Source organism: Centruroides vittatus, unplaced genomic scaffold (genome assembly GCF_030686945.1).
Source record: "Centruroides vittatus isolate TY-2023 unplaced genomic scaffold, ASM3068694v2 contig_1832, whole genome shotgun sequence".
In the NCBI taxonomy this organism is placed as follows: Eukaryota; Metazoa; Arthropoda; class Arachnida; order Scorpiones; family Buthidae; genus Centruroides; species Centruroides vittatus.
The window spans coordinates 551435-572753 of NW_027121128.1; the positions used below are offsets into that span (position 1 = coordinate 551435).

The 21319-nt window shown below is 34.2% G+C and overlaps 1 protein-coding gene across 2 annotated transcripts; it reads left to right on the top strand.

The window, feature by feature from the left end:
* Positions 1-720: 720 nt before the first annotated feature.
* On the top strand, positions 721-20967 carry LOC136969939 (clotting factor G beta subunit-like). 2 transcript variants are annotated; one of them, XM_067264257.1, is made up of 8 exons: positions 721-772; positions 6575-6840; positions 8922-9113; positions 9296-9462; positions 9535-9635; positions 9718-9953; positions 20149-20297; positions 20778-20967. In XM_067264257.1, exons 2-8 carry the CDS (start codon positions 6780-6782, stop codon positions 20919-20921), a joined length of 1050 nt encoding a protein of 349 aa, XP_067120358.1. In that variant the 5' UTR covers positions 721-772; positions 6575-6779; the 3' UTR covers positions 20922-20967. The 2 variants fall into 2 exon arrangements, with proteins under 2 accessions (XP_067120358.1, XP_067120357.1); XM_067264256.1 differs by lacking the exon at positions 721-772 and having other exon boundaries at positions 6572-6840.
* The last annotated feature ends 352 nt before the right edge of the window (positions 20968-21319 follow it).

The window sequence follows — 21319 nt, forward strand, 5'->3', positions numbered from 1 at the left end:
ACGAAACTATGCTTTTGATTTTTAATATTCTTATTTAAAAAAATAAGATACGAAAAGTATGAAAGTTTTTTTTTTATTAAATTATTGAAAAATTCGTATTGTTGTTTTAAATTCTTGCCACTAGTCATAATTTTGAGGTTCCTGCAATGAATTTTCGGAGGCTACATCGAGCAAAGGAGAATGAAAATCAATTTTTCAGTCATCCTTTTTGTATATTTGAGGGCAGAGAAAACGAGACGTCAAAGGCATCACATTGCGGTTCTGGTACCTGAGGTCGAATCCACCAGGAATTTACAGTGAGGGCTATGTCGGGACTAGCCGAATTTACCACGAGCCGGGGGTAAAATGGCTCTCTTAGTGTTAAGCGCGGTGGAGATTTGCGAGTTTTCTTCACGCGTCTAACGCCAAATCGGGGCCAGTTTTCCCATAGAAAATTCACACGGGAGGCACCGCCCCGTTGCTGCGTTGCCTCATCCTACACAACAGCAAATTTCTCGAAAAATCATTAAACGAATTTTGTGATTTTGTAAGATGGTTAACTAAATATCGAAATGCGTTAACCAACCACGCATCACCATATTTAGTTAACCACACACCACATTTGCATTCTGGAAGCTTGTGAAAACGGGAGAACACCTCTCCACATCCTGCAATTATGGCAACTTCGTGGAAGAAAACAACGTTGTAGCCACTAATGAAATTGAAACTACATATTATTATTTTCTTTTAATGAAGAATTAGTAAAACAGAGATACATAACATATTTTACCAGGTAATTTTTTAAATTTTTAGTTATTATATACCTATATATAACAGTTATTATTTTACTTCTTTATATATAATATAAACAGTGGCGAGTTATCCTACGGACAAAAGGGGCAATTGCCAGGGGCCCCCAACAACTGGGGGTGCCAAACCAATCTTTTATAAGAAAGTATTTCTCCAAAAAATTCCCCCAAAGTCTAGTCAACACTGTACACGGGCCCCTAATTCAAATTTGCCTGGGACCTGGAGCTGTGACACGCCGCTGTATATAACTCCATAGCACGGAATGATTATTTTTCCGTTTCTGACTGTCACCCTGTGAGCACTTAAGAGGTCTTTTATAGCCACGCGTTCGGCCAAGTCCACAATGAGGAGGCCGAGACCCCCCGATTTTCCGTAAAAAAGGTCCTATAAAACCATCTCCAAACAACAGTTGTTGCCAATAATGGTGATGATTAAAAATTTCAAAAATTATCATTGCCTGCAGAGGACACTTTTCCTATATTATTATTTTAACGTAGGCTACAATAAAAGTTATCCGTTTTCTGATTATTTTTTCGGCCCACCAGTGGCCAAGCGGTTCCATTCCCTGAACACTGGGAGTTCGGTTGTGGGTTTGTGCCTCACCAGAACGGGATGGCCACGTAGAGTTTTCCGGGTTTTCTCCACGTCTGTAACGCCTGAATAGGGGCCAGTTACCCTTAAAAAGACCTCCCGGAAGGCATCCCTCTAGGCAGATCGCCCAAGTGTTACGTTGCCATAACTTAATAAATCAACCAACCTGATTATTTTTTTTCCAAATAATGAAATGTTGGCCATAGGCTAACGTTTATACTGGATTATTCTTCAATATCATTGTGTTATTTGTACAAGCAGGGTCTCCGTAAAGGTGGCCAAAACAGCTCTCCGTTCTCTCGGGGCCCTGCTGGTGGTAAGCATAAGAGAGGAAGCAATACTGAATTAATACAATATTCTTCCTTCTCATTCTTGTATACAGACAATGCTGAATTGTTTCAAATTAAAATTTTAAAAAATATATATATATATATTCATTTTAACTTTTTAAATTTGAAAACATCATCGCCTGAAACCTTCTACAGTATTAAGCAATAACACAGAGGAAGTTTATCTTCTACATCACTTGTTTTATTACACGGCGATATAAAAAATCCTACTACTGCCGGCTTTTGTACATAGAGGACAGAAAACGTATGTTTTCTGTACATACGTTTTGTGAGGACAGAAAAGTCCTCTATGTACAAAATTATTTCGTTCGGTAACGTTTGATTAGCGTAAATTCTCCCGGTAGAGTGTACCAATGAGCTAGAATATACTACATAGAGTGGCTGAAGCGATGCCATGTTTGAGGAAAATTGAATACATGTCCGCCATTTTCTTTTTAGTCAAGGGGCGTGGCATTTGTAGAAGCGCTGTAACTATAGTCACAGCCAGTGCCGTAACTAGGTAGGTGCAACAGGTTCACCCGCAGAGGGCCCACTTGGAAAAAGGGCCCAAAATGCATGTATTTGTTTTATTATTTTCCCAAACCAAATTAATTAAGGGTCTAAATGCAAATTCTTGCACAGGGCACAGGGCTAGTTACAGCATTGGTCACAGCCACTCTATGTGGTATATTCTAGCTCGTTGCAGTATACCCATGAGAACTGCTATATTTCGAGATTGTTCCGTGATTGGCGCGCCATCTGTAGAACGTTGAAGTAGTGAACGAAACGCCCCGCGTGAAACATAGTGTATTGTTTATTTGCTTACTTATTTACAATTAACAATGGCTAAGTTTTATATAGAATCATGTAGAAGTTTTCTTTTATGACATAAAATTAAAACAAAAATTCAAAATGTATGTTTTGAATGATATTAAGAAGTACAGTATATGTTATAAACACTATATGCAACCGGTGTTCCACAGGACGCTGGTATTCTCCGAATCTGCCTTAAGTGTTCCGCGAAAATTCGAGTGCGTTTGTTTACTGGAAGACTACGGATATCCGCAATTCAAAAGAATAAAAAACAGTTATTTGAAATATACTGGTTTATTTTTATAATTAATACACATACATGGTTAGTTTACTACTAAATTTCTTATGCCTTAATTATAAATTATCTTATAAATATATTATACATATATACTCGAGTAATAACGTATAACAGATAAATTAAAACCTGCAATTGCGATTAGTTGGATTGGTGTATTTGTACACATGGGCGATCTGTTGAAGGAGAACGCTTCCCTGGAGGACTTTCTGTGGGAAATAGTCCGTTTAGGTGTTAGACACGTAAAGAAAACCCGATGGCCTGGGATCCAATCCAGACAGACCAAAATATCTCAGAAATTTTTCCGGGCTGGTCTGTCCCGGACATTTCAGGCCCCATCCATTTACCACCATGACGCTCCTTTGTAGGCTTTCCCGAACACACGCTGGGCCCTTAATATTCCCTTTTTAGTGCTCACAGCGCGGGAATAATAAGTTATTCTTCTTGTCATATACGTGCGGAGTTATCAGATTCCGATTTAGAAAGGTTTCCATCTCTGGACATAAACAAACTTATATATATACACAGTAGAGAGTCGTTTATCCGAATACCGGTTATCCGAACGCTTTCCAGTCGGACTGTGTCGTGCTGAATCGAACATTTTTGATACTAGATTTACTTCTAAAGTATAATTTTTATGTGTTTATATTTTTCAATATATTTATTTTGTTTGTACAAAATAAAGAAATAATTTTTTAACGATACAATAGCCTCGATTATTATTATAAAAATTTTCGTTAGGCTCAAAATCGACGAAAATTCGACACGCAACGGAGAAAAATTTGAACATCGGACAGGTTAATATATTTTTCGCGCATAATCGATTATCCGAAAATCAGTTATCCGAATAACCCCCTCCCCAATCGAGTCGGATAAACGACTCTCTACTGTATATGTAACGTGATTGCAAGCAACATGATACTGATGATACCGCTGATAATAGTGGTGGTCGTGTTATAAATACTACTAAAACATTTCAAATTACTTCTTTTTTTTTTTTAACTCTTTCCGCCCTGTGGGCACTAAGAGGGCCTCTTTTAGTAGGCCCATTATGGGTTCGGCCAGGCCCACAATGGGGCGACCGGGTGGTGAGGGACGGGGCCCGACATATCCGAACGGACCACCCCCCGAAAAATTCCTGGGGATTTCTCGACCCGTTCGGATTCGATCCCGGGTCCCCCAGAGCGGTAGACTGCCACCTTGACCGCTCGGCCATCCGGCCGTCTTCAAATTACTTCATGTAAGGTTGGTAGATTGCATTGAAATGAAAACCGCGTACTGTGGCAGCGTTTATTATTTTTACCTGTTTGTTGCGAATTGTCAAAATTATGTTTAGCAATGACGCAAAAAAATCAAGATTCTTCCTGCTCGTAGCACAAATCGTAAGAATAAGTGACAACCACGTTATACTGAGGTAAAGGTTTATAACAAACTTTTCAATTATATTTTGTATTACAAATTAACGAATTCATTGTCATTAGTGGCAAAGCGACGGCCGGATGGTCGAGCGATCACGGTGGCAACCTGCCACTCTGGAGAACCCGGAATCGAATCCGGACGGGTCGAAAAAATCCGGCCATCCCATTGTCGGCCTGGCCAAACCAATAATGGGCTTGCTAAAAAGGCCCTCTCAGCAGTGGCGTAGCTAGGGGTGCGGTAGGTGCGGTCCGCACCGAGCCCCTGGAAAACGATAGGCCCATGGGGGCCCCAAAATCACGAAAAAAGACCCGAAAAACTTTTTCGGGGGCCCACAAATCTGGTTCCGCACCGGGCCTGGAGAATCCTAGCTACGCCACTGCCTCTTAGTGCCCATAGGGCAGAAAAAGTAAAAAAAAAAAAACTGACAATTTTATTAATGAAACTTTTTATATTATCATCATAAAATGGCAAAAATCTTAGTTTTCAGAGTAGAGACGAGTTTTATATACAAAAAAAAAAGTTCAAATGTTAATAACGAGTAGTCTTCATTAAGTCCGACTCTACTCGAAATTTGATACGCGACCTCTTCTATCTCCCCAACCCCTTGATTTTTAATCATCAAAATTTAATAGCATCAATCTCCCCAATACACAAACCTCCCTGCAAAATTTCAGAAATTATCAACAAAAGGGACAGGAGTTCTAAGTTAAGCAACAAAAGGGACAGGAGTTAAGCTCTAAATTGGGTGAACAAAAATATCGTGCCCCCACACACTAACATTCATACATACAGAAAAACCCCTCGAATTTTTTTGCATTTCTCGATGTTTCAAGGTTCCCCGAATCCAAAATGTAAAAATCTTAGGGGTCATTTTTTGACCATATCACCATACTTTCCCTCTGTTATAAATAACAGCCGAGATACTAAAAGTAGTAATTATTGTAATTTAAAAAATGGCATTCTTTATTCCAGTGAAATAAAACTTGAAATAAGTAAAATGCATTCCTCGACCGACACTGAGTACTGTATTTACAATAAAGGCCACTATCATTGTTGAGTGTATTAAAATTAAGGTAAGCGATGCATATCTTACGCATATGCAAACAGGGTATTCGCCTAGGCCCTGTAATTCAGAAGATTCGCTGTAAAAATTGTAAATATTTTTAAAACTTATACTTAAAAGAAATATGTAAAATAACGCGCGGTCATGATAATTAATTTTTTCGTAATACATTCTGTGATATAAAAAATACAGTATTTTTGCCTAGGGCTGAGATTTAAGATCACATAACCTTAAAACTATTGGCTATCTTAAATGTTCCGCCGAAAAATACTTAATGAAAAATGTACCGCGGCTTCGAAGTGATTAGGAACCACTGATATACAGTATAATAATCATTGTGTTACGCTAATACAGCTTTTGTTCTTCGGGAATTTTATATTTTGACAAATATAACCCTAGAATTGGTCATTTTTGAAACATTTCTCCCCTCTGTACCAAGAAGGGATATCAAGATCTTTCTATTCGTGGTCATCGCACCACCATCCACGCGTAAAGAGGCACTCGGGGTGGCGAGATAAAGAACTTCGACGTATCCGGATGAAATCATCGATAAAACTTCCTTAAAGTCCGACCCGGACACGAACCCGGATCACTCAAATCGGCAGACACCCGCCATCTTGAATTATTACTACCATTTTTTTAGTTGTGTTTGACTAGTTATTTGACAAAATTTATGCTAATAAAATTACAATTTAAATATATGCATTATTTATTACATAGATGCACTATTTTTTTAAAAAAAGGACTTCGTAACAATGGGGGACATCAAGGATTACTTTCAAATTCCTTCCAGTTTAGTCAGTCAATAAAATGCCAAATCCTGGATTATTTTTTTCAGCTCATCCTTTAAAGATCCGGGATAATTTTCTGAGAATTCTATTTTAAATATCTCTTCTTGTTCTCGTGAAATCCCCTCTTTCCGGTGGATATTTAATTATAATTAATTAATTTTTCCTTTATGAAGAAATTCTCAAATCCTAAAAATAATAATAATACCATGTCCGTACATTATTTATGATTTTATTTACACTTCTAATTGTGTACGGTACATTTTCATGTTAAAAACAATGGGCCATTATGTAATGTCTTTTCGGAGCATTACTTCATGTTATGATATAAATAAATAAATGTATTAAAAAAACTAAATTTCTTTGAGTTCAAAAGGTTAACGGGAGTCGATCCTCGACTTCCCTTAACATTTGATGTAAAATATCGTTATTGTGATTTATTTCGTAGAAAATATTGACTAATGATTTACCTGTCTTTTTTTTTAAGCTCCATTTTCATTTATGATTATTAAAAACACAATTAAAACGAATGCTACGAGTTTAACAAGAAGTAACTTAGGAAACCAGTTTTTCTTGGGAAGAAATGTAAAGGTCATTTGATCAAAGGGAAATACCATCCTTTAGACAAGTCAATTCTTTACATTACATATATATGAAAATTTATTAAAATTTCCTTTGAAAAATTTACCAAAATGAAATGTTATTTAATTCTAATCTGTCTGCTATCATCGAAAGAAATTTTGGGAATCGAAGGTAAGTACTTCTAAATCTTAGTAATTAATTGTATACATAAATATATTTTTTTTTAGAAATAATTATGTAATATTTATAAATATTTTCACGATATGTATAGAATTACGCAATTTTATTCTCTACGGAATACTAAATAAAGTGGAACTTGTAATTTATTTATGTTAATAATAAATAATTCAACAAATAAAATTTGCCAATAGAATATTTTAAATGAAATTTTTTAATTAAATTTAAACTACATTATTATTATTATTATTAAATAATTATGTTTGGCTACAAGAGATCAGTTCTAATTGATGATAGTGCCACCATCATCATCTCCATCACTATTATTTTTATTTCATTATTAGTTTCAATTGATTTTCCTGCTTCTGTGAATTTCCTAATAAACGTTTTAAGAAAAAATAAATAAATTAAATTAAATTTTGATGAAATTATGTAGCTAAATTTATAATGCTTCATTTATAAAAATAAATTAATTTTTTTCCACACAAATAATTTTTTTTTTCTTCTAGAAATTATAAAGGTGTGTAAAAATATTAGATTTATTGTTAAAAATGAAATTCTGTAGCTAAATTTATAAATATTGTGGCTATCCACCAAATTTTCTTTATAGTTTTTAGAAGATTTGGCCTACAGCCACTACATTAAAACAAAAAACAAATTTAAAGTTATTTCTTTGCATTGTGTAATAAGGGTAATGTACTCTATAAAACTCTTGTTTGTATTTTTTTTTCCTTCTTCAAAAGTTATGAAGAATTCTTTCAGAAGACAGAATATAATTAACAATCTCGGCACAAATATCAATATTATAACTATAATCAAATTGTATAATACTTTTATTACAATACTTTATTATCATTAAATGTATTGCTCAAGATTTTGAAAGTTTTCTTGAGAAATTTTTTTAAATATTGGACAACCCCATGGCTGACCTTGTAATATTTAAGTAATATTTTTTCCCGTTATGGTTATAGCCTGAAAGAGATTCTGAGACTATAACCAAAAGAGGTTCTATACTTGACGAAATATTTAGGAATTTTAAGCAGTATTATATACAGAAATTTGTATTATTTAATATATTTAATTAGTTTTTGTTGTATTGGGGGAGTACAAGAGCCTATTAAATTAAACTGCACCTAACATATTATATTTAAGTATGTGTTTTAATTATTATAAAGAAAAATCTTAATCATTTATTGTGACATCGTCACAGTGCAGGGCCTCAATTTTTAGTCATATTTTAACTTAAAAATTAATCGGGGCCTCCGGGCCCTAAGCTTTCCATATCTGGTCTCGATTTTCTTCCGACTCCGTTTTCGAGTAACGAAGGACAGACACCAGACGGATGACGGTGGATATTTATAGGTCTACAATTTGAAAATTAAATTTCATTGGGTTAGTCTTTACCTTTATCTTGAAATTATTACAATTAACTACAAATTAATTTTGATTAAATTCCATTTATTTCTGAATTCTTATTGCATTTTCCTTACATTTTTAGAGTCCAAAATATCTCAAAAATATATTTTTAACTCATGAAAAAATTTGCTGTTTTAATCATTTAGATGCGTATTTTGTGTGTGTTTTCTCTTCAAATACTTATAACATTAACGAGGTTGAGGCCGAAGTTTTCAGCCCGAAAACGTGTACGTCGGACGTTCAGCGCCGCTTTCCTGTAAGCCTAGAAGAAGAATAGCGTTTGGAAAGTCAGTGGAATCATGCTCGAAATTCCAAACGCCACTGTCAAACTTCTAGGTTTACAGGAAAGCGACGCTGAACGTCCGACGTACACGTTTTCACGTTGATAACTTCGGCTTCAACCTCGCTATTGATTTAATCGTGTTATTTAGAAATTGTATTTATATTTTTGTACAAACACTCTGCGTGTGGAATTAATAAATCTACATAAACAAGATAAATTTAGTGTTAAACATGAATATATAATAATAAAATTTATGAAAAGTTGGCTTTGTTTCCATCCATCGAGTAAGTAGTAGTGTTATTTTATAAGTATTTGAAGATACAGTAGGCCTAATCGTAGAATTTACCCAACATTAGACTTCTTTTTTCATGTTTAGTGAATTTTCCCGAAGAAACAAAGCGTTGCCACGAAAAACTCGGAGAAAAAGGCATTTGCATCGAATTTGAAAAGTGTTCGATTGCGAAAGAACTCGTAAAACAGAGGAAAATCCCTGTGCCTTGTGGATTCTCGGGAATAGTACCATTGGTATGTTGCGCAATTTCTTCTCTTCCCGGACAACTCGTCAGAGGTAATAAAACTTCCAAATATATAATAATTATTATTAAATTCAAGATCTGGTTTACATCAATTACAGCGTCCTGCAAAATTGCATGCAATTTTGCAAGGTGTTGTAATGATCCGAGTAGAGCCGCATTTACCTATATTACAAATGTGTGATAATTTGTTTTATAAATTTTTGCTTTGTTTTAGAATCTGAATGCGGAATAAAATACCTGGAGGAAGAAGAAAGAAATTCGGGAATTTCTTTTCCTTCAACGGAATCGTCCGAATATGGCGATTCCATAATACAACCAAGAAAATTAAACAGAACTCTTGAAAATAAAGATGAATTTCAACACGGAAATTTCCCTTGGATAGTTAGTTTATTATTATTGTTATTATTACTTTAATATAAATTAATTTACTTAATAATAAATTGCTGTAAACAGGTTTCAGTCATTAGAAAGAACGATTCAGCAGTTATTTGTCTTGGTTTTCTCATAGACGAATTCCGAATCATAACTGCTGCTCATTGTTATTCGGAGGAAAGGTAAATATATATATATATATATTCAAATAAGTCTAATAATATTTATATCTGGGCTTATATCTTCGTTACAATTTTTGATTAGTACCGCAGAGCATTACAGCATGTACATTTTGAAAAATGGAAGTAAGGAATGGTACGAAATTGATGAAGTGAGAATCCACGAAGAGTTTAATGGCTACTACGACGATATTGCAATATTAAAATCATCGTCCGCAATATCCGAAATCCCGATTTGCTTACCGAAGACGATAAACGAGATTAATTTAATAGGAAGGGCTGCAGTTTTTATAGGTTGGCTGAATGGTGACGATGACGATGGTATGTTTTCTTAATCGGGCAGGGCCGTGGAAAGGCGGGGGAAGAGAGGGCACGTCCCCAGGGAGCCGAGATGATGGGGCACCAAAATTCCAAAATCGTTACGTGGGCGAACTAATAAATTCATAGAAAATTGTCTCGTTCGAGCATGAAAAATTATATTATGAAATGTAATATTTTTAAATTAGTAACAGGCTAACGAAATACGCCATGTTTAACTTTGCCCTGCTCTAGCCACGGCCTTGTACTCGTGTAATTTAGTTCTATCACACCGAAACGAGTAAATTTAAATAAATTTAAGTATTGGTAATACATTAAAATCATGGAGATTATCTCGTCAAAGCTTCAGTTATTACCAATATTTAAATTTGAACTTCCTATTTTAAAACCTACATTTTAGAAATTTTGAAACATCAAATCAAGTAGTGTTACTGTCCAAGAATTTTTAATAACTATATAAACTCGTATAATATTAAATTAATCCAGTAAATATATTAAATAAGTCATATATTGCATCGAAAATATAAATTCTTAATATAAAGAAAATTATGGGATTTTTTACGTTACAGCTTCAAAACCCTTAATGCCAATGTGGATGAATGCTAATTATTGAACAAAATGTATTTACCTATACATTTTTTAATATAATTTCAGTTCACTAAAACGACCGCTTCTAGATAGTCAGAAAGGTTCCTAATTTCTAGAAATCAAGATACTATAACCAGAGAAAGTCATTTAAATCGCGTAAAATTAAACCCCTTCCGTCGATTATTATAATATTGAAGTATCTGTTATTGATATCATTAAATTATTAATTTATCCCTGAGGGATTCTCGTGGCGGTAAAGAAGTTTATTTTAATAAATTTACTTAGTTTACATAAATGATTTCGTATGCCAAGTTTCCTCCAATCGAAATTTGCTTCTAGTGAACAATTGCTTTTCATTGCATGTTTTAGATTGCACTAATTTACAATTTCTTACTGCATAATCAACTGTTTCCAAAATTCAGAAATGAGTTGTATGACTTATCGAATGGATGAAGGTTGGTTCGTTCTGGCAGAAAATATCGCATCATCATAAAATTATATAATGTTGGCATTTAGCAAGGATTTACATTGTAGTTAATTCGATTATTTAAAGAATTGCCTAATTTACTTTACATGAATTTCATGTTTTAATTCTAATGGCAAGAATACTGAAATTTACCTTGTTGCTCTTAGTTTTTTTTTCCCCACTTTCGTGTTATATTAACGCAAAAGATGTCTCATTTTCTGGTAATTTACTGTTTATATACGTGATTTTTAAGGAAAATTTAAAAGTGTCTACTTGTAATTGGCGGAATATAACGGAATTCACTGATTTGACAATTAAATTGCTTATTATTACGTAAAAATTATGAAGACGTTTATTGTTATTGAATATTTTTAGGTATTATTATCGTCTTTGCCAGTTTATTAAATACCTATGAGGCATGCACGGTTTAAATTTCTTCACTTGCGGCGCTAATGTCAGTTTGATGTACACTTAATTTCTGGTAGTGAGTAAACAGTGGAAATTGAACGGGAAGTTTTAATCTACTGATTAAAAAATGGACTTAAAGAACGTAATAGTTGCTGAATTACGAAAGAAATTAGGAGACAAGATAACAGGGACAAAGGCAAAACTATTAGAAAGGCACACAAGCTTAAAATAATAAGTATAAACTGACGCTTTTACAGTTGTTGGCTTTCGTTTTCGATCTTGTAACAGAATTACGAGGACAACAATTTAGCTTTAATTACTCAACTTCAATTTGTAATATACTTTTGACACTATCAGGCATAACATCAAACACTCTATCAGGCATAGTTTGAATGGATTTTTGCAATTGTCTCACCTCAATATTTTCTCAAGCATCCTGAATTGGTAATATTAACTGGTTCACTTGATAATAATGCTTGTTTTGACCATAAACTATTTTTATTATACTCCATCAATTTTCTGTCTGACTTCTAGAAAGCCAGTCTAATACTTTTTTATTATGTTTTCATTAGTAAACCAGATCTTAGTTGATTTTGATGCAAGAAGTGGAGCATTGTGTCGTTGAAAAATCCAATTACTTCCACCAATTAAAGGTCCAAATGCAATTAAATTATTTTTTAACATATCCTGATATTTTCAAGAATCCAATTTTCTGCTGATTATTTTGCCATTTTGTGTTCAAATCATAAATTAAATTAAATTAGGTTTCGTTCGTCTATATTATAAGAAAAGCATAGAAAAATTAAAAATTTTCTACAAAATCGAGAAGTGATGTAATGAATATTTTACGATTTGTACTTCATAGATGTAAATTATGATTTACATCTATGAAGTCCCATAAATGTGAAGTCCGGGACGAGTTTGAACTTGTCTTACAACTTGTCTCGCGCTGCTCGAAGTTCTGATTGGTTCGCTAAACTGCTGATCCAAAAGTTAGAAATTCACTAAACGTTGTATTTTCTAATGAAAAATTTATTGAATCTGTTTCAGCTATGTTGGGTCTCTTCTCTCACCGCCCGATTGTCTCCATTGTGGGCTAGGCCAAACCCACTTTGTGTATTGAAAAAAGGCTCTCTTAAGTGCCCAATGTGTACTAAGAGAGTCTTTAAACGCAGGTTTAAAATTTAAAAAAATACCTTGATGCACATAGGGTAGCAGGCATGCATTGGGATCGAATCCGGGTGAGCCGAAAAGTCTCAGAAACTTTTCGGGGGTAGTCCGTTCAGATATGTCGGGCCATCCCTCACCACTCGACCAACTCCGTTACGGATTGACCGAAATGGCTTCCTAAAAAAAAAGACCTTCTTAGTGCCCACAAGGTGGAAAAAGTTATATAAAAAAGACACTAGAAATTTTAATTGTGTAAGTTTAGATTAAAATTATGTAATTTTTGTAGTCCGATTGCGTAAAATGTAAACAGATATTGCATAATCTGTTATCTTACAATTACTTCACAATTGCACAATAGTTTTCGTTTCTGTCAAGACAATTATTTGTGTTACATTGTTATTGTAACACAAGATACTTTTTATCGTGTTCAATTTTTAAAATCTCTTTCCGCTTTGCGAACACGAGGAAAGTCTGCACGTCCATCGTGGATTTGTTCAGGCCCACAGTGGTGTTGCCGGGTGGTGGGGGATGAAGCCCGACATCTTTATGTCAAACACCCATGAAATTTTTGAGATTTTATTCCGGACCTCTCTGAACTCAGTCTAATGCCTTCACCTCTTCGGCCATCTTGCCCTTTGTGAAATACGTCTGATTGTGAGGGAAACCACTTACCTTATCGACGCCCCGCTGTCTTATAGCTCGATGATGTTTTATATTTTAAGTAATAAAATTTGACAAAAAATAAACTTTTTCTCATACACAGGAAATGCGATAGGTTGAATAAATTATGATTTACATCTATGAAGTCCCATAAATGTGAAGTCCGGGACGAATGGGACCCATCAGTGGCCGAGTGGATAAAACCACTGAACAGTGGTAGGTAGTTGGTCGTGGGTTCGCGCCCGACCAACGGCCCGGCCACATGAAGTTTCCGGGTTTTTATCACGTTTGTAACACCTAAATGGGGCCAATTTTTCATACAAAGTTCTCCAGAGAGGCATTCCCTCGGCAGATCTCCCTCGTGTCCCGAACAAAACAAGCAATCGATGTAATGTTTTTATCTGTCTACAAAACTCTAAATACGACAGATATTAAGAAGATCTCTCCCTCTTCTTTCACTATCTGTATGAGAGGCACAAACACATTAAAACTGTATAGCTGATCACAATTATGTTTATTAATCATTACAGATAAGTTCGGTCCATCCTAAATTACAGATAAGCCCGACCTTTATTGGGATCAAACAAGGGTAAGAAATAGGAATGACAATGGACTTATATCCTATGGTAAATTACAGGTAGTCTAGATCGGTTCGAATCTCCAAAGCCAAAGTGACACCATCACCACGTGGTCCTTAACTGATATTAATCATGTATAAATACATTAAGTGAAAATATATTGGGAATTAATACATTCTGGAGATTTATTATACTTTCAAAAGAATTTTTCTTGTTCTATAAAAATTTCAGTTTTTATATTATATTATACGAGAAATTGCGGCCAAAGTTGAGGAACAAATGTACTTCGAAATACATGAATGTTTTTTTAACTCTTTCTGGGCACTAAGAGGGCCTCTTTTAGTAGGCCCATTATGAGTTAGGCTAGGCGGCGGGGGATGGGGTCACCACATGAAAAATTTTGAATCCAGGTCCTACCACTTCTTGAGAACACGAATTCGAACCTGGGTCCTCAAGAAGTGGTAAGTTGCCACCTTGACCGTTCGACCACCCGGCCGACGTTGTTTGTTGATGTATGTGAAGTTGTCTGTGTATGACTCAATAAACGTTATATAAATAAACAAAATATCTGATTTGTTTCAACAAATATATAAATTAAGTTTTGCAACAAATATATAAATATTTGTTGCAAAACTTAAATAAATGACATTTAGTTTTAAAAATAGTAATTGCAGTAGGAAAAAGTACACAGTTCGTGGCCGTTCGTTATGGACATAAACGCTGCGTAACAATGATTCGTGCTGAGAATAACTCAGCACGAATTATTGTTACGCAGAATTGTTGACATCTCTTATGATGTATGGAGTTAGGATCAATGATCATCAAGTATAGATCAAGATCACGTCAAGAATTGTACGCTATTGGGTGAACTGGTCTATAGATGTTAAATCTCGAAATCTTCATAATCTAGATATGTTGGCACCTGGCCTTTTCCTATTCTATCAATTGCCCTCTAATGCATTAAAAGGACTGAGATGATAATAATTCATGTTGCAATGTATCATTCATGAAATTTCTAGTCATGTTGCACAAAGATTCTTGCTTCAAAGATTCAGTTTTAATACGTTGGAGTCAAAACAATTTTAGTGCAAAGTTTCGAAAGTTTGTACTGTATTAAAAAGGTCATAAAACACTAGGAAATTTACGTTTTGTAACTATCGTATTATGAATAATTCGAATTTTAACTTCCGAGTTCTTTTTAAATCTTGAATCAGACTTGAATCTCTCTCTTATTTTTAATTTTATTTTCACGTATATTCATATTTTTTAAAGGACGGGTAATCGAGGCGGTTAAGATGTCAGCCTACCGCTCTGGGGGATCCGGAAGCGAATCCATTGAAAACTCCCAGACATTTTTCGTGGACAATCCGTCCCGGATATATCGGGCCTCGTCCCTTACCATTCACTCGCCCATTGTGGGCCTGACGGAGCCCACGAGAGCCTATAAAAGTCCCGTTTAATCTAAAACATGTACAAAATAATTAATTATTATGCCTTTGTGTCCTTTCTATCTTAATTTAAAATTTTGTATACTAATACTTTTTATATATTAACAGGACTTATTATACTGGAAAATATGGATGCAGATATTTAGTCTTACAGATCAAAAATAATGTTCTTTATTTAGTTCACCTGAACACACACTTTAAACTTGTGTTTCGGACTTGTTCGTCCCTCCTCAGCAGGCCTTTAAACGACGCTTTCTACAATTAACAATAAAAACATTTCTTGGTACAATTATAACTGAAATTAATTAAAACACAATCATTTCCCGATAATAAATTAAAAATCCTTACAAATTCTGTATTTCCGACCTTCTTTACATTTCCAATTAAGCTTATGATCCACAGCAACCGTACAATTCGACACATTCCTAATTTTTATACATTAAAATCAGTTTAAAACGATAAATTTCATTTTTATCTAAAATATTATTACTTCAATTAACTTACTTCTTTTTGTTTATTCTTTTCTACTTAATTTCTATTCTAATTCTTTCTTTCTTTCTTCTTTTATACCTCTTCCTCCCCCCTTTTTATAATGCTTATCCATGATTGGTGGATCTCTCTACCATTGTTGTTATTCATTTTATTAGTTTGCCTATTATATTTACCATTAGTTTGCCTATTATAATTTACCATTGCTAATTATATTTAAATGTTCATACAGTTGTCTTTTATAATTGTTTTTTCCTTTTTTCTGATTTTTACCGTATTTAGATCAATTGCACAACCTTCTGTATTACAATGGTCAGCTTTTCCAGTATATTAAGTCCTGTTAATATACAAAAAGTACTAGCATACGAAATTTTAAATTAAAATCATGTACAAAATAAATTGCATGGAAGAATATGAAATTCTAATTTGCATACGGTTGCAATATATACTTATGCCAACTTTAATAGTTTATACTGCAAATAGAAATGATATAAATAAAATAATTATTATTTAATATAGTAATAATAATTTTAAAAAAATATAAATAAAAATATATCATCGAACAAATATTAACAAAAATATTTTTCAAAGTAATAGCAACAACTGAAGATGATAATAATAATAATAATAATAAAATCCGTTATAATGTAGCTTTAAGGTATAAAATAATACAAAATTGTACATTTGCAAATTAAAGTGATATGAATATATAGTGTGAAGGGATTGGATAAGGCAAAGCAACACAAGAACAAAGTACCCCTCGGAAGGACTTTCTATGAGAAACTGGCCTATTTAGGTGTTTACAAGTGAAGAAAACTCGAAAATTCTCACGTGGCCAGCCCGTTAGTCGGGCGCGAACCCACGACCAACTGTCAGTGTTCAACAGTTGTAAGATTACGTGCTCATATTGCAGTTTACTCTCTAAGTTTTAGTATGAGAATCATTTCGGTTTGGTTTATTTGGTTACGACACGCGACAATCTGCCTAGGTGGGATGCCTCCCGGGAGGACTTTTATGGGAAACTGTCCCCTATTTAGGTGTTACAAACGTGAAGAAAGTCCGGAAAATTCCATTGTGGCCACATTGGAGTTGACCATGACCAACTGCCGTTCAGTGCTTACAAATCACTTCGGGTGTGCATACAGTTAAAAAAAACTGTATGCACTCGAAATTTTACATCTTTCTAAATTACTCATGTTTTGTCTATTAATTTATTTTTTTATTTTTGTCTGTTTCCGCTCTGTGAACATTAATTAATATCTTGTACGAGTTAAAATTACCTGAACAGAAAATCTTAGTTTAATGACAGTTTTAGTACAAAGATGCAAAACTTTATATCGAAATCTCGGAAATTTATCAAGTGACAATTGCTAATATTATTAAAATTTGCCATTTTTTAACTTCCTAAAATTATTCTTGATGATGAGCAAAGAGGGAAATAAGCATTCCATAAATAGGCTATCGGTGCAACTTTCCTGATAGTTCTCACACCCCCTAAGTGGGAAGTGAGTTCAATGGGAATTTACCTACTGTTATTGGGAATAACAGTAGGTAAATTCCTTTCTATTGAGCAAAGTACTAAGAAGAACACCTGGAAAGAGATAAGGCTAATGTTCGCTGAGAGTGAATGTTGCACATGGATTCTAATGAAAATGTACTGTGATAATTTTAGCCGCAACCCCATAATTAACATATAAATCAAAACTTTCTTGTTTTTGTTTTTTATTAATCTTTTTTTAAATTTATGTCATAAGAGAAAAGAGAAATCGCTGTTCTGAATGGGGACGAAGTGGGTCTTTTATTACTTCGATTTCATGGAAGCTTGTCTTGTGCCATCATTTTACTACCGCGTTGTAGCTTCATGGGACCAAGCAAATTTGAATTAGGGGACCTCACGTACAGTTTTGGCTTCAGACATTTTTCTTCGGGGATTATTTTGGGGGAAATATTTTCTTATAAGAGGTCTGGGACCCTCTGTTGGTGGGGCCCCGGCAATTGACCTTTTTGCCCATAGGATAACGTGCCATTATACTTTGACTGAGTAAAACTCTTTACTAGTTTACTAAAGAAGCACTCTTTACTACTTCCAATTGTGCTTTTTCTTATAATTTGATTGAAAGTTTACCACTTTAACTATTCAAATGGTACCTAGAATTGACGTACTGTACCAGTTACTTGATGGAAACTGGGTGGTCCGGATATCTCCCCTATTGTGGGCCAGGCTGAACCCATAATGAGCTTACTAAAAAATGCCCTCTTGGTGCCCACAAGGCGGAGGCAGTTAAAAATCTTTGACCTGCGTATGTGCAGCAGCCAACTTGTCTGCAAGCAGTCCCGTGGTCAAGAATAAAGCATTGGGAGGCTAGAGTGGCAAACTGAAAAATTGTACCCCTCTAGCCCCCCAGCCAACACCAGGCCTTTTAGCTACAGTTTGTGTGAAAATAAGTAATCAGTAGCCTAAGTTTACGTGACGAAAGCGTATATTATATAGGGTCTAAAGCATTTGGGCATTAGTAGCTAAGCTGAGGGACCTTAGCCACCTCAGTCTCCCGTAGCTACGAGTTTTCTGCACGTATTGTTTTAATTAATAAACTAATATTGCTGGAAGTGTGAGTATCTCTCTCTAACCAGGGGATTATGTTTAGCACAAATATGTGGCAGGAAACTCACGACAATAAAAGATTAAATAATTGATACAGTACTTTCATTAATTCAATTATTAGTAGAAATTGCGGTTGACAAGGGATTCCTGTATTTCGTTACGTGTAAGACAAGAATCTCTTGTCGACCGTGATTTAAATATATAAATACAGTATACAGTAACGAATGCGGTTTTAAAAACTGTCAAGACGGACACCATAAGTAATTATATTACTATCTTGTAACCTCTTATATATAATCGGACCTCTAAATAAAGGCCATTGATTGAAACATTTAAAAAATGGCCGTTGTTGGTAGGTTATTTTGCATGCATCTTGTTCAAAAAATTTCCTGAAAAAAATGGCCGCCATTTAGAGCTGGCCGTTGTAGACAGGAGCCGTTATTAGAGGTTCCGCTGTATATGAGTTTATCATAAAAATATCTCAGACTAGAATCTAAATTTTAAAAATTTATTTTGTAATTGGGCTGAAATTTGAAACAATTGTAGACCTATAAATTCCCACTGTCTGTCTGCCTTTTCTTAATCTTGAGAATGGAGTTAGATAGATGTAAGACGAAACCAGATACGGAAACCTTAGGTGTAGGAGGCCCCGACTGACTATATAAGAACTTCCAATTCAAACCGGAAGTTACGTTATTTCAATTCAAATATTTTTCCCCGAAAAGCTTTAGATAAATGACCGTCAGGACTCTATTGCTAAAGGAAAAAGTATGATGTACAGGGGCAAGCCACTATTAATTTGAGGTAGAGAGCATATATTTTAAATTCAATAAATTAAAATTGTCACAATAAATAATTGCTCTTTTCATTTGATTTTTTATTATTTCCCTTTACCTCTGAGTAAATTTAATACTTCCTATTTCATCTATATTACTTAGAGTTACGAAATTCACACATAATAACATCTGTAAAAGTATAACTCACGATAAAAGTATTTCTCTCCTTTATTATTCTTGAAAGGTTAAAGTTCAACTTATTGACATTTAAAGTTTTTTTTCCTTATAGGAAATTATCTCGTGAATTATTTATTAACCCCTCTTTTTTTAAATATTTTATTTTTAAATTAAATAACGAATACACGAATAATGGATGATGTAAGTGATAGGTACGATCATGACTTTCCCCCTCCTGGAAATTTAAATGTTTCCATGCCTACAGGTGAAATCTATTCGAAGAATTGATATTTCTATCTGGCCATGTCACTCCTAAAACCGCAGATAGACAAACGAACGGGCCCAATTTCTTTGAATTTCAAACACATTCCATACGTTTTATAGATCAAAAATGATTTATAAAACGTACGGAATGTGTTTGAAATGTGTCATTCTTCTGTGTTTTTAGGGCGAACTTATATAAATATATTTGGACACCCACGTGGAATTTTTGGCCTGGGGATTTGTGACAGGCAATTTACCTCGTATTTTTATATATTCTTATCCTCTAAAATGTCCTCTAAATTTTAAAACTTGCAACAATTCTCTGTTTAATAACAAGAAGAATAATAAATAAAGCGCGATTTAACTGACTTTGGTCCACTCGATATGTAGAAAGTATCAAAACCGGGTTCGGAAATCTTTGTTTTTTTTTCATGTTGAAACAATTACACGTGACAAGGAAATTTTTTTTCTGGATTTAAATATTGACTATTTGAATAGGTTTGTATAGTAAACAATTAACAATTTTCCTCTGTCTTTTTTACGAAAGTTTAAACCTTTCTTCTTTACTTTAGTTAAAATGGTTTCTGAAGAAATGCAAATTGCAGACGTGGAAGTTTGCGAAAAAGATTACTCGAAGTTTATCGTTAGCCCTTTTTCTTCTGGAATTAAGGAAGAATCTATATGTACTTACTCGTTATATCCAGATGCAGATACTTGCAAGGTAATTTTTAATTAAAAATTTCAAGATTTCTTTCTGTAGAAGAGAAATGAATGGCCAACTTTATATAGAACTTGTAGAAAGTTGAGCCAAGTTAACAGTGGCACGTCACGGATCTCCAGGAAGCCCTAGAGAAAATTAATTCTGAGAGCCCGTTCCATCACACATCTTACGAATGCCAGATATGTCGGGCTCCGGTCGAATCCATAACGGGCTTGCAAAAAAAGAAAAAGGCCCCTCTTAAGTGTCCACAGGGCGTTGATGAGGTGGTTAACAATGTGTGCCAGGCGCTTCCAGGAGGCATAAAGTAGAAACAGCATGAAATCCGTTTGGGGCCATAAGCAAATGCCTTTTTTTTGCCAACGATATAATGAGCCACCGTGTATTAATTTTTTTTCGTTCTATTTATTTTTTCAACTTGAAAATTTCGTTTTTCACTTGAATAAATTAACTTTTTTTTTTTTTTTTTAATTTTTAATTTAGAATAATTCTGGAGGTTTGTTAATGCTAGAAGATGGAGGAAGATGGTTTGTCATCGGGATTCAAACCTTTGCAGCACCTTGCGATCTACAGAATATTCCAATCGTTTATACTAACGTTTCACATTATTTAAACTGGATCCAATAAAATTCTAGATTTTTACCATAATTTATTACAATTTTTATAATTAAAATTCGAGGTATGATGATGATGATGATACAATTTAATCGAATAAAATATTTATTTTAAAAATTGTCTTTATCGTTTTATTTTTAATTAACTTGTCACCAATAAAGGAAGAGCAAGTGGCTCAATGAATGATAATATTTTTAAAAAATATTTAAGTGAGAGCCGAACCCGCGAAATTGTTTCCTTATTCTTCATACAAGGCCCTGTAGATGTATACTGTAAATAACATTTGAAAAATAAAGATTTCCGCCCTTTTTAAGGCCCTCTAAATTTCGGGTTCGTGATAAATGACCTATGCCTGTACTGTTCCTGAATGTGCTGAGTTTCACATGGTACTTTTTAATCGAGGAGTAACT

Excerpts from the sequence above, each read along its gene's own strand:
- LOC136969939 (XM_067264257.1), top strand. The coding sequence starts at position 6,780 with ATGAAATGTTATTTAATTCTAATCTGTCTGCTATCATCGAAAGAAATT. Across the intron at positions 9,463-9,534 it reads ACGGAAATTTCCCTTGGATA|GTTTCAGTCATTAGAAAGAA; the intron begins GTTAGTTTATTA and ends TGCTGTAAACAG. Across the intron at positions 20,298-20,777 it reads CAGATGCAGATACTTGCAAG|AATAATTCTGGAGGTTTGTT; the intron begins GTAATTTTTAAT and ends TTTTTAATTTAG.